The 13,277-nt window shown below is 40.6% G+C and overlaps 1 protein-coding gene across 5 annotated transcripts in view; it reads right to left on the bottom strand.

Annotated features, from left to right (window-relative positions):
- Nucleotides 1-17: 17 nt before the first annotated feature.
- The window catches only part of USP8 (ubiquitin specific peptidase 8), a 32,481-nt gene continuing 19,221 nt past the window's right edge, over nt 18-13,277 (bottom strand). For 2 of the 5 annotated variants that reach the window (XM_066635157.1, XM_066635161.1), the window contains 11 exons: nt 12,399-12,616; nt 11,135-11,731; nt 10,472-10,561; nt 10,072-10,152; nt 9,178-9,443; nt 7,411-7,623; nt 6,270-6,480; nt 3,394-3,630; nt 2,103-2,245; nt 1,374-1,506; nt 18-1,140 (listed from right to left, as the gene is read on the bottom strand). In XM_066635157.1, coding sequence (XP_066491254.1) covers nt 955-1,140; nt 1,374-1,506; nt 2,103-2,245; nt 3,394-3,630; nt 6,270-6,480; nt 7,411-7,623; nt 9,178-9,443; nt 10,072-10,152; nt 10,472-10,561; nt 11,135-11,731; nt 12,399-12,616 — 2,375 coding nt within the window. In that variant the 3' untranslated portion in view covers nt 18-954. The remainder of the gene's footprint in view (nt 1,141-1,373; nt 1,507-2,102; nt 2,246-3,393; nt 3,631-6,269; nt 6,481-7,410; nt 7,624-9,177; nt 9,444-10,071; nt 10,153-10,471; nt 10,562-11,134; nt 11,732-12,398; nt 12,617-13,277) is intronic. The other 3 variants (XM_066635160.1, XM_066635158.1, XM_066635159.1) reach the window with 3 other exon arrangements.

The following is a 13,277-nucleotide window of genomic DNA, read 5'->3' as shown; positions in this document are numbered from 1 at the left end:
ACTCCACAAAACTCAAAAGGGCGCAACGGTTTTATTGATGAGTTAGAGTAAGTATGCATCTGCCAGGGAAACAGAGACAGAAGGACACCACCTAAACCCTACCTGACACAAAGATTAGGTATAGCAATACCTCAATCACTACCCAAATAAAACTGGGGTCTATATTGCTCTACCAGACCTCCCCCATTTCCCCCCCGAAATGAACCAAGCACCAAATCTATAAGAATTCAAAACAGACAAAGAAACATTTAACAGGCTATTGTATTTTTAAATAATCTTTTCAATAAGATTTTTTAATGCATGAGTACATTACTCATATTAAAAAATTAAAAAGGAAAGTTTCAGTTCTGCAGAATACACTTTAAAGGTGTGCAGAAACTGGTAAGAGCTCGACAGAAAAATACAGTTCTGTTCTGCCCTACCTATAAGAGAAAATACTTAGACAAAACAAAAAGCAACATTTTCCTTCTAGTAATTCTCACCAAAGGACCACATATCTTTATTATATACATCGTTTGGATGTGCAAGTCTGCAATCAATATGTACACATACATTCCTACCTGTTCACATCATCCTAAGATATTTCACAGTAGAATCAAGCTTAAGGTTAGAAGTGTCAAAAGGCCATAAACAGGGGAGATAAAATGAAGATATGCTTTGGGTTTTAGGACCTCTTAATCCTATATGTTAATGTCTTTAAAATAACTAAGCTAAGAGTAATAATTCTGGAGCAGCACTAAAAATAAAAGTGATTTTGAAACAAACTGTTTCATATGAACAGCAGTGTTAATCATTTGGTTTTTTTTTCATTTAAGCGATAGCATTATTAGACACTGTAGATGAGAAACTGCTGCAGCCATTTTTCATACTCAGCAAGTGACCTTATATTGTCACAGCTCAGCTTATTACGGTGCATTGATAAGAAAAAGAGGGCAATATTCATCAAATGTTGCTTTATGTGGCTATATCAGCAGCACGCTGTTCAAAAGAGGTGTAAAAGAGGATATAAGCAGCTGAGGATTTCACAGAGGAGGAGGAAATTTCAGAGACTTCATGATCGTCAAACTTATGCCACCGCTGTTTTGCTGCATTTTTGCAGTAGGCTGTGTAGTGTCCTCCATCCAGTCCTCCATAATGGTTCTACAGAGAAAAAGAATGAGATTAGGAAACCACACTGCATTATTTTCTCAGGCCTAATGTTTTCTAGAACACAAAATATAGGATCAACTGTTCCAAGCTAAGAAGAAATAAAAAACTGAAGGAGGAGAAACTCTCCTTTATGCAGGACTCCCTGGCTGGTGACATTATAATCCACATATTTTAGTTGCAGACTAATGGTCAGATAAGGTTCAAAGCTACAGCAAGACACTTACAGATACTGCAAACAGATTGTACCTCTTCAAGGTACTCTTTGGGCCAATAACATATTGCGAAAGGTCAAGGCTTTCCAGAGGAAAATCAACAGACGTTTGTAGCTTTTGCTTCCACCGTCCATCATAGGAAAATCTAGGCAAAGTCAAAATAGGAATTGATAGGTCAAAAGGCAATAGATTGCAGGATATAACAACACAATTGCAAGAATCAATTATCGTGTTTTTAAAAATTCTTGAGTGAGGCTATGACCTCCTCGAAGAAAAAGTGTGAACTATTCTGGCACAAAATGGCATGAAAGCTGTGGCTCTGTGCGCCTTATGCCTCAGGCATGATTGAGAATACTGTGGCTTAATGTCATTTCACCACACACTTAACTATGCTTGATGCATAGCTCAACAACATCACCATAAATAAACCATATAAACCATATCTGAAAAATAAACCATATCTGAAAAATCCTTTTTTCATGGAATCTAACTAGATACAATTATAACCACCCCAATGGATAAAGCTAACGGAGCAAAGGGGCACACTGTGTATGGATTGGCTTACGCTAGCCATACTGCCAGAGTAGGTCCATAATTAAGCAAATTATGTTTTTCCCCTAGAGTGCAAAATACATTACTCGCAGCAACTTGAACCCAAGTCAGACTACATTTCTGAACATGAAATTTTCTTTAATATATTCAGTTTTCAGGAAGAATGATCAGTAACCTGGTGACCCTTACCTTTTCAAGTGTACTAGAAGAACTGGGGGCAGCTTCCAGATTTCTATTTTTTTCAAAGAATCTCTTCGTGTTTTACAATGACTACAATAAAACCTATTATTATCTGTCAGTTTTTCTTCTTTGGAAAATAATCTAAGGCATTCCTAAAAAAAACACACACACACACAAAAACCAAATATACAATGTCAAATCAAAAGTCCAAAGAAACATGAATATTCTAGTGTCTTAAAAGTTTTTGGGAGTTTTCAGAAGGATGCCCCTGAGGGCCCTTAAGCAGGGTGGAAAGGTGGGGTATAAATAAAATTAAAAACTTATTGGCTTATATAAGACATCCATCTGTCCAGAAGGAGGAGATTCCAAGGAGAAGCTCAACCTTACTCTAAATTTTCTAGCCCTCAAGATTGCAGAAACAAGCCTGAAAATGAGATAAGCAAACTAATGTTTCTGGATTGGAAAAAACAGCTAGGCCTACATGTATAATGCAAGTACAAAATTTAATAAAAAAATGCCTGAGAATAATCTTTTACCCCTTTTTAAAAAAGCATATTTTTAGCCCTTCATAAGATAAACCTGACAACATATAGGCTGATAAAAGTCAGCACCCAGTGGGAGTTTAGCAATGTTGGGAGTTAGCAGGGATCATTTTTGCCCTTCTCAAGTACAGAATGAACAGGGGAAAAAATTGCACAGAATAGGTGTATTTGCCTGACTTATGCAGGATGCTGAATTTAGCTTTTCCTTGTGCAGAATTCAAATTTTTTTAAAAATAAAACCAAACACAGTACATACAGACCTGTAATTGTGCTTCCATTTTTAGTTTTAACGACTAAGAAATTCTAAACATAGTAATACAAGGAATGTAAAACATGGACTTTGCAAGTACATAGATTAAATACGCAGCACATAGATTAAGAATCTGTTCAGACAATTTTTGGGAGTGCAAGGATGGAGATCAGGAGTGGACTTTTGTTTTCTAGCCTATCCTCATGGGAAGAGTAGAATAACCTCTTGAAGGGTTTGACTGCCCAGCTAAGAGGAGATCCCCAAGTTACAGTATCTCCTGGTTGGGTTTCTCTACTTCTCCTCATGGTTAGAAAAATAGAATGCGAGAGCCTGATCCTAAGACAAATTTCTAAGATCCCCCCCACAAGAGTGAAGAGGCCTCAAACATCTCCTACAAAATTGGTTACAAAACGCTTAATAGAAAAAAAAAAAAAGAAAGGAGGAAGGAAAAAAGATGAGGAAAATTAGAAATTGGGAATCCGACTTAAAATTAATTCAGACAACTAACCTGTAGAGAGCATTTACTGGTGGATGCAAGAGGCAGGGACAAATTCATGAACGCCTCAAAGGTTCGAGACTTTTTGTGACATGAGAGACACTGCACTGTGGATTTGAACTGGCCCTGGAAGAGCGCAACGATGATCGATTCATTGAGCTGCTTGTGTTTGAGCCAAGCCAGGTTGGCTGCGTTGGCGTCGTCCAGGTGATCATTATTTTCTTCTTTATAGCGTTTTCTGTTGTCAGCCTAGTAAGTTGGGGAATTAAATTTTTTTCAAAGCATCTCTCTGCCACGTGAAGACAGTCTTACAGACAAAAAAAATGACACCATGTGCAGTAATGGAAAGACAGAAGGAAGGTGATATGCCACACATGCATTCCCCCCACCCCCCACAAAAGACTCATTAAACCTTCAGACTCAACATGAAGTCATGGTTTCTGCTAACCATAGTTAACAGCCCACACCATGGTTTTCCTTCCTGGATATAACCACCAAACAATGATTTAGACCTGGTTTCATTTTTCACATGATCAGAGCAGTGGCGTAGCTGGAGGGGGGCAGAGCGCTCAGGGTGGCAGGGAGCCTCAGCGCGGTGGGCAAGCGGCCCCTCCTTTGCATGGTGAATGTAAGTCACCATGATTCAGCAAAATTATGGGCAACTTGCCGGAATTAGTATAAAAAGACCCCTGAGACCTGACAAATTGCCTTCCAATGACCAGAGAAGCATGAGTATGTCATGCTGCCAATCTACATCAAAATGCTCAATACATGCTCCAGGCAAAGATTTCCAGGTAAATTAATTTTTAAGTGTTAAGTTAGTTTCTTGTCTTCTTTACAGTGGAATATTATTTCTAAACTGTTATCCTGTATTGTTGCTACAATAATGTCATGCTGTCCCACCTTTGATCTAAAAGTGGGTTATCGCACTATGAAATGCTGAGCTAGCAACATTTTCTCGTATCTCCTCTGGCCTAACTGCTCATGGCAAACCATCTTACAAGGATGAACCATGGGCCTGGACTACACATACAGCAGAATATGGTGGTGGCATGGACTATACCACTTCAGCCTACAGATAAGGACACTTCTTTGAACACTATTCCTACAAATACAAAAACAGCACAGCAAGGGAGGGGCTGTATTAGAACCTCCTTGATATGCTAGTTTTCTATCTGCAAGGGATTTTGTATTTTTAAACATTCAAAACCAGTCTCCCTCTCGCTTATAGTCTGAAGTGAAAAAGTTCATTCTACAACTTCATACTGCTGCCTATAGAATGGCAGCTATCACAGATTTTTTGAGAAGCATACTCAACATTTGTCATTAGAATCTCCTTTTTGCTAAATCTTACTACTTAGGCACAGAACATTTAATTGTTACATGAACATTCAAGATTGAAATGGAGAAGGGATTTTTTAATCATAGTCATGATATGGCCAAAAAATGTGCATCAGACACAGGACGAACAAATAACAAATCTTTTGTTTACTTACTCTCTGAGAGGACATCAGAGTATTTGTAAAAGTAAGGGGGGAAAAAGAGACTGAAAAAGCTGACCTCAAAAAAATAAGAATACCCAGTTTTTATTATACAGTTAATTCTAGGAAAATTTAGTCAGGTAAGGACAAAACAATCTATGAACTATTTTACATCACAAGCTCAGTAAATGAGAAAAGTAACCCCTCAACTTCATAGAAGCTAATAGGAGAAGTTCTTGAAGGGTTGTCCCCTATCTATTAATGATTACAAATTGGGTATCAATGTACAAGGTCCAAGACAACACCTAAATGATTCTCTGTAGAAACAGACTTAGGCTGATATGCAATTTTGTGTTCCGTTCTTAGCTATACCTGCAGCTGTTTTTGCATAAAGCAATCAGGGTCACTTTCCTTGACCCTCAGATCTCTTAAGTTGCACACAATTGCCTCTGCGATAGTGCCTCCCACTCTCCACATGGGGCACTTCCACACAAAAAAAACCTAGTGCTGAACTAATAGAAAGAAAACGTCTATTGAGTATTAAAGGGTCCCTGGGAGACTTTCCCATAAGTTTAAGAAAACAGAAAAGCATTTTTTTCTTGTAAGCACACTCTGATGGCATCTGAATTCAGAGCCCCAGGAAGTTAGCTTCCTTAGTACACATAATATTTAAATACCATGCCTCTTAACTGGTTCTGTGTTCATGTAATATAACTTGTGTGCTCTACTCCCAAACATTTTAGCATCAGGACTCGCTTTAAAAATGTTTCACTTTACCAGCCATTCAAGCCTCTGTGGCTATAATGGTGATTGGGCAGCAGGGCTCCCCACAAGTGGTTGTTGGCAACCTGGTTGTTGGCAACCTTGTTTAATCCTTGATGCACGCAGTCTAACCTGCCCTGTCAGTTTTGCGAACCACCAAAAATTGGATCGTGACCCACTGGTGGGCCACAGACCCACAGTTTGAGAACCACTGCTAGGAAAATGCTAGCGGGCTTATGAATCTTTCCTTCATATACTAGTTGATGAATTATGTGGTCTCATTAAAATCCTTTCAGTTTTTTTTAGGTAACCTGGCTAATAGCCCTTAACATACCTGTTCTTCAGGAATTTGTGAAATTGTCCAGTCAAGTATCTAACAGCAACCCCACAGAAAGAATTTCACACATACCACATGAAAATTAGTTTTCTTCTGCCTTGAACTTACCACCAAAACAATGCCTGTTTAAGACCCTAATCACACAAATCTATATCATCTCAATAGAGATGCTTTCTCATAATTACAAGTGAAAACTACGCAGACACAGGATATTTCAAAAAGAAAGTGTGAGTAAAATGCCAGATCCTACTTTGTAACATTGTACTTCCAAACAAAATATATAAATAATTACCAAGAAAAATACTCACTTTATTTAAGTCCTCATGGAGACCATCCATTAAAAACAGCAGCATTTCTTGAGAGTCTTGTTGACTGTATCCTGCAAATTGGTCATTGATGTTCCCAATGGTAATTTTAAAGTCTTTTGGACTGATGTATCTATATTGTCCAGTGCAAAGGGCCTTCATGATTATGCCAAATTCTTCAGCCACTTCACCTTTATGCCCCAAAATATTTGACCTGCAGAAAGACACAAGAATTTAATGGTTGATAATTTAAAGAAAGAAACTGAAATAAAAGCTTTTATCAACAGAATGCTAATCACATGTACGTTGGTTCTTCAAATATTTATGCATGGGTGAAACTTTACAAAGAATTTTGAACATAAATCATAAAATGCTGGCGATATTTCACAAGTTCTTCTTGTTTGGCTCAGTTTGGCTGTACTTGTCGTAAGAGGCGACTAAACAGCCACCGGGTAGATGGGACTCGTCAGCCTGGGAAGGCAGCTCATCTGAGAGAAGGAAAACTCTGATCCCAAACCTCCACTGCCTTGTGGCTACATCCAGTTATGGAAAAGGCTTCAGGAGTCAACCTCGAGGCAAAATCCGGAGCCGGAGTCCTGAGGCAGTTCATGGCTGAACACAGTCACGTTCTGGCAACTCCTGCGACGCCGCTGGAACCAACTGTATTGGCCTCTGCCTTTCCATTGGACCATTTCAGCGACGTGGAGAGGGGGGATTTGCTGCATGGGTAACAGCCTATCCTCCATACCTACTTTACCCAGGCTTCGCACACTGGAGAGGACACTCTGTTCCAGAACCACCATTCAGAGCGTGACACCATAGTCTTCCAAGACTGAAGGATTTCACAAGTTGGCCATCTGGAGATTTACGCAATCCACAAAGGGGTGGCTGCCAATTAGTGGTAGAGCATCTGCTTTGTGTGCAGAAAGTCCAGGTGCAATCACTGGCATCTCCAGATAGGGTAGAGAAAAATTCCTGCCTGAAGCCCTGGAGAGCTGCTGTCAATTTGGGCTGATAATGCTGACCTAGAGGAACCAACGGTCTGGCTCAATATAAGGCAGCTATCTATTTATCTTATAAACAGTTGTGCCAATTTTGGCACTCAGATGCGTGTTAATGGAAACAGTGAGTAAAAACCAGTTACCTGTTGATATCTTCTTGATACAAGTTTCTGTTGAAATAATCGGCCAAATGTGGTGCATTACACAGACACTGTAACACAGAGTTCATATAGCAAGTGTTTCCTAAATTACGAAGGCCTGTGAGAGCTGGTCCCATTCCTCCAAATACAGGATTGAGATTACGAATCTGTGATGCAGAAAGCCTTGAGATTTCAGTTTTAGTGTAGCTTACTGGTCTGAAAAGAGAGAATAATAAAAATTAGACTCACTCGCCGTACCCATGAAAATTATTTGCTGTTTTGGGGGGGAGAACTTGTTTTTGGTGGCATTAGCAGTCAGTCTCTCTCTCAAACAAACAACTCTGCTGCCCTCATACGGGCAGCAGTTGCTTCAACAATGCTATAAGCACCAATAGACATTTTAAAAAAAATTTTTTTGTTGTGCCTCTAGGGCAGCAACAGCTTTAGCAACACTGAAAACTTTCCCAGTGCCTAACTTCTACTTGTTGTCTTTTTTTCCTTTAGAATGTGCTAGAAATCCAAATGGCCCTAAAACCCATATGTCTTATATTCTAGCACAGGGGTGCCCAAACCCCAGCCCTAGGACCACTTGCGGCCCTTGAGGCCTCTCAATGCGGCCTTCAGGGAGCCCCCAGTCTTCAATGAGCCTCTGGCCCTCCAGACATTTATTGGAGCCCGCTCTGGCCCGACGCCACTGATCTCAGCATGAGGGCAACTGTTTGACCTCTCGCGTGAGCTGTGGGATGAGGGCTACCTCCACTGCTTGCTGTTTCACATCTGTGATGCAGTAGCGGCAGCAAAGGAAAGGCCAACTTAGCTTTGTGCAAGGTTTTTTATAGGCCTTGAGCTATTGAAAGACCCTCATTCATTCATATAAGTTCATCTTTAATATATTCATTTATGTAAACTTATGTAAATTTATTCAAATTTTAAATGTAAATTAATTCATTTTTCCCCTGGCCCCCGACACATTGTTAGAGAGCTGATGTGGCCCTCCTGCCAAAAACTTTGGATACCCCTGTTCTAGCATATATAGGCCAGTTCAAGGAGATGATCAAGTCAATGTTTGCTGGATTTATCACTAACGGCCTACAAGTGCTTAACTTTAGCTGGATCATGTCCAACTCATTCTGATGACAAACAGAAAGGATGCTCGGTTTCTGTGGCATTGTGTGCCTTCCAGAAAATAAAGCATACCTGTATTTGCATTAGCACGTAACCAGCTATTGGAGGATTACATAAGAACATGATGGAAAGGTTAGTGGAAACCTCCATATTTCTGCAGCAATGTACCCATTAGTGTTTCATAAATGGTCCTATAGGCATTAAAATGATACCTAAACCCTGAATGCACACCCACACATTCAATTTACCCCCAAGAAGCATACTGTGTAGCATTAGCGACATTAACATAGTGTAACATAAAACACAGGGTGGATAAACTAGTACTATTAAAAAAAGGAAAAGATATCTACAGACAAAAACTTTTAATTATCTGCCAATGTCTTATTCCATCAATGGGTCAAATTCAGTGCTTGAATTACAGGGAGGGGAAAAGTGTTTTTAAAAAAGGTTCTGTGGGCCTTGGTTGGGTTAAAAATGGGAAAGCAGGGTTGCAGTTAGAGAATTAAGGGCCCTCCAACTTTTCTCCATAATTCAAGCACTTGTTCCTACATAGCTTCCAACACTGTTCACATGTCCCCCTAACTGCAAAAATTTTTTCAGCACTGCAGCCTACAACATAGGTTATGTGTTTGCAGTAACACATACTTAGTCTCACGGTTAACTGTAGGCATAACGGTGATTTTCTTCTTCTCTTCCTCTTGAATGGCCTGAGTTATGTCTGGCGATGAGTAAGAACGCTTCAATTTGGAGAGTTCCCTGTCCCGTTGATCAGTAACTGCCTGAGACTTTGGTTTATGAGTAGGTGGGGTAGAAGGTGGGGTGGCTGACTGAGTCATTTCTGGTGGATACATGTGGACTGTATTTGTTGGAGAATGGTAGTAGCGATACGTCCCAGTGACAGGTTCAAGAAACTTCAAGCGACACAAGCACAAAAAGAAATGCAGAAGAGTTAAATCTTGGTTGAGCCTCACGTTTGCTCATAGTTGCTAGGAAGCTAATTTTTTTTCCAGAACGACCACCAGCGGCGGACCTTCCCAGCCCCACACCCAGGGCAATGGTCTCCAATGGCGCCCCCCACGGGCTACTGTCACTCCTCCCACACAAAATCCCACCCCCCCACTCACCTGCGGCTCACGCAGCCTTGCGTGACCCAAGACCATGTCGGGAAAGCCTCTCTGCGGTTCCCCTACACTATAAGCCTCAGAGAGGCTTCTGTAGGGTCCTAGCGGCTCGCACCTGGGGCTTTTGCCCCACCGGACCTAATGGTAGGTCCACAACTGATAACCACAACAAGCAGGTGTCGCGACGGTCACTTTTGTCTATATGATGCCTTTAACTAGCAAGCATCTCTCTTCCTAGACTACCTTAAAGACTGAACTTCTGGGTGTCATTTGCTACTGCATGCACAATTTGCTGCTATACATTCCCCAACATTAATCTTAAAACTCGAAGAGTAACGATAAAATGTGGTAATGATTACCTTCGCTGTACTCTGCAAAGGCACCGCTAGCATTTCGGATTGTTGGAAATTCCACTTACCTTGACCCAACCACTAGGCAGTCCCGGTATTATCCTTCCCATTTCCTCACTCCGCGCTCTTGTTAACGGCTCTCGCTGGGACTAAAAACACATAGGTCAAGAATAAGACCAAACAGATGCAAGGATTTTGCATTAAAATAAAAATTGAAGTCAATGTATCTATATGCTTTTGCAGTTCTTACAATCTTGCAAATGATTTTCTAATTTCATCACGCACAAGCCACTATGGAATGACACTGAATTTGGTTCTTTTGTTAGCACACACACTGGTGTTTTATGAAAGGTAACACAAATGTTTACATATCCCTCACAAGAAGATGCAGTTAAAATGACACATATTTAAAGAGGGGATGTTATGACATCTGCTCTAGATTTCCACAAAACCTCATCATGCATTTACTTTATTTTTTTCAGATTCTTGTTCAGTATCCTCTCTAACGGGTCCTGGCTTTTGACATTCTCTTTCTGGTTGTCCATTAACCCAAGTCTGCTGTAAAAGATTTTGAAAGAGAAACTTTCAATTTTCATATATAAATTTAGCAAACTACAGAGAGTTTCATGTTGCTATAACATTATAAAAAAGACATACAAGAACATATTAAAAACACAGTAAGAGCCTTAATTAAGTCACAGGTGTTACTGATATAGTGGCAGAATTACATCTGCTTTTAGTCAACTTCAATGAAGAGCTCCTACACCTAGATGTGTTAGGTGCAACGGAAAATTGGAATGCTTTTATACATATATACTATTTTCTTCAAAACTTTGTGGAGAAATTTACAATTCATTCTCATAGGGTCTGCTGGCAGAAACGGCTCGTGAAGCTTCTGATTTTGCACTGGAAGGGTCAAACCTCAATCCTCCACTGCATTTGAGAGAGGATTATGGTGGGGAGAAGTGGATCTAATCCTTCCAGTGACTGAAAAAATACTGTTCCATTTTTCCACTTCGAGGAGAGGTGCAAGTTCCCTTCCACTCCCTGCCCCCTCCATGAAAAGGTCTGGAAATAGAATGTTTGGCAACAGGTCCTCAGCTTGCCCTTTGTGCCAACTGAACTGCTCACCTTGCTTGAGGCAGAGTCCCCCCTCACAGACGCACGAGGCTCCTCTGCAAACCTGCGCCTTTGTGCTTCAGGTGTCCGAATAACTTTATCTTTTTCACTGGATGCACTTCTATCCATGTCCGGTTTTCTTACTTCTGGAGTTTCATCCTCATTTTTATTAGCTTTCTTGATTTCTATTAGCTCTTTCTGTGTTTTCCCCAGTTCGTGCTTTTCATCTGTCCCCCTGCTACCCTGTTCTTCTTTCTCCCTGCCCTCTTTATCTTCCTTTGCTTTCTGGAGATGCTCCCTGTTTTCCCATTCTTCCTGTTTCTCTCTTGCTTTCTGCTCTTGTTCTTGCTTCTCCTGCCTGAGTTTCTCGTTCTCTTCTTCTTGTTGCTTCTCCTGCAGTTCTTTCTCTTGCTTGATTTTTTCCAGATGTACTTGACTTTTCTCTTCCTCTGTCAGACTGAGCTTTGCATCTAATGTCGGCTTTGTGGAACGATCTGGAACCACTCTTCCATTTGAAACAAGCTGCTTGCCAATGACTGTTGGGTTTTCAGCTTTTGGCCTATCACCCTCATCTGGAATTTTTGCTGAAGGTTTTTTTGTACGATCAATCTGGACCAATGGAAAAAAAAAAGAGATGAAGATTATCGCACTGGAGTTATTATTCTCTAAACTCTCTCAAAAATCACATGGCACTGATATTTTCTGCTCACGTCTTATTCAGGTTGAAATGCATTCGTGCAAATAAAAGTGCGTTATGGCTATGATATAAATGCATTTGGACTCACAGAGCAGGTACCACGCTCTGAAGGTCTGTTCAAGCATATCATCCCCTCCCTGATCAAAAGATTGTCCTATGGGGAAAAATTAGGCTTGTATGCTCCATTCCCTGTTCCTAATTATCCAAACATGGGATTTCTCCTGACTCTGGGATTTTAAACCATCTATCTCCTAGATCGGGAGAGAATAATGGGATTGTTTATATCCCCCTATGGTGTGGGGCATAGGAATGGGATGCACAAGCCTGAGACCTGCTTCCAATCTCTCCCCAGGGAGAATCTGTGGGGAAATAATCTCCCCCTGCTATCAGGACAAGTTCTATCCTCCCCCTTCATAAGAAGGATGGAAATTGTCATGTTTGCAGCAACACTATTTCACAACTTATTAGAATGAACCCTTTTCTCCTTGAAATTTTAGAGGAAATGATTAAAGTACACAAGGATAGAGCTATTATGTTGTATTTTAAGATGACAATTATTTCCTGCCAAAAATTGCTGACCTGAGGAATAATCTTCACTGAAGTTGCTGGCTGGACCATGGCAGGAAGGTTAGTACCAGCAGTTCTACTAGGAGTTGGTGGATCAACCGTCTCTACTTTCCCTTCTTGATCATTTGAAATATCAGATCTCACAGTCATTTCTACCACAGATGGTTTTACGTGGACTATCGGTATTGGAGGCGGAGCTGGTTCTTCCAAGGATGGGTAAGTAAAATCCACTGAAAAAGTACAGAAAGAAAAGGTTTAAAACACATTTTTATGATATCATAATATATATAATGAGCTATTAATGAATCACCTTAAACAAATGCCAGTATAGGTGTGACCTCAGTATCTGCAAAGGATCCGTTCTCGGACACCCCATGGATACCAAAAACTGTGGATAAGCAAATCCATGGTTTTTGGCACCTTAAACCCTCCAAAGGGAACGAGAGCTCTGCTCTGGCCTCTGAAGGCTTCAGAATGGCTGAAAAGGCCAAAAACCCACTACTTCAGGTTTCTGAAGGGAAACCGGAAGTGACGTTTTTAATGCCTTATAAAGACATCGGGAGGCCCAGGGAAGTCCCAGAGTCGCAGAGCTCCAGTCCCCTTCAGAGGGTTCAGGTGGAGCCAAGCCTGGCTCAATTTGGGTCTGGGTGGATCCACGGATCTGGCTCTATGTGGGTTCTACAGGCTCTGTAGAACAGATTATGTAGACAACAGATCTGTAGAACAGATCATAGGATAATTACTGAAATGGAATACAAAGGTAATTTCCGTTCTGAATAGTCACAGATTAATCACATTCTGTTTTATAAAATGTTTGCTACGGAATGTGAAGGTTGTTTGGCATTTATTTCAGTTTCTCTTGTTCTCCTCCAAAGGGTCAGATTAGATCCG

Source organism: Tiliqua scincoides, chromosome 8 (assembly GCF_035046505.1).
Source record: "Tiliqua scincoides isolate rTilSci1 chromosome 8, rTilSci1.hap2, whole genome shotgun sequence".
NCBI lineage: Eukaryota > Metazoa > Chordata > Lepidosauria > Squamata > Scincidae > Tiliqua > Tiliqua scincoides.
This window is presented reverse-complemented; position numbering and strand designations above follow the sequence as displayed.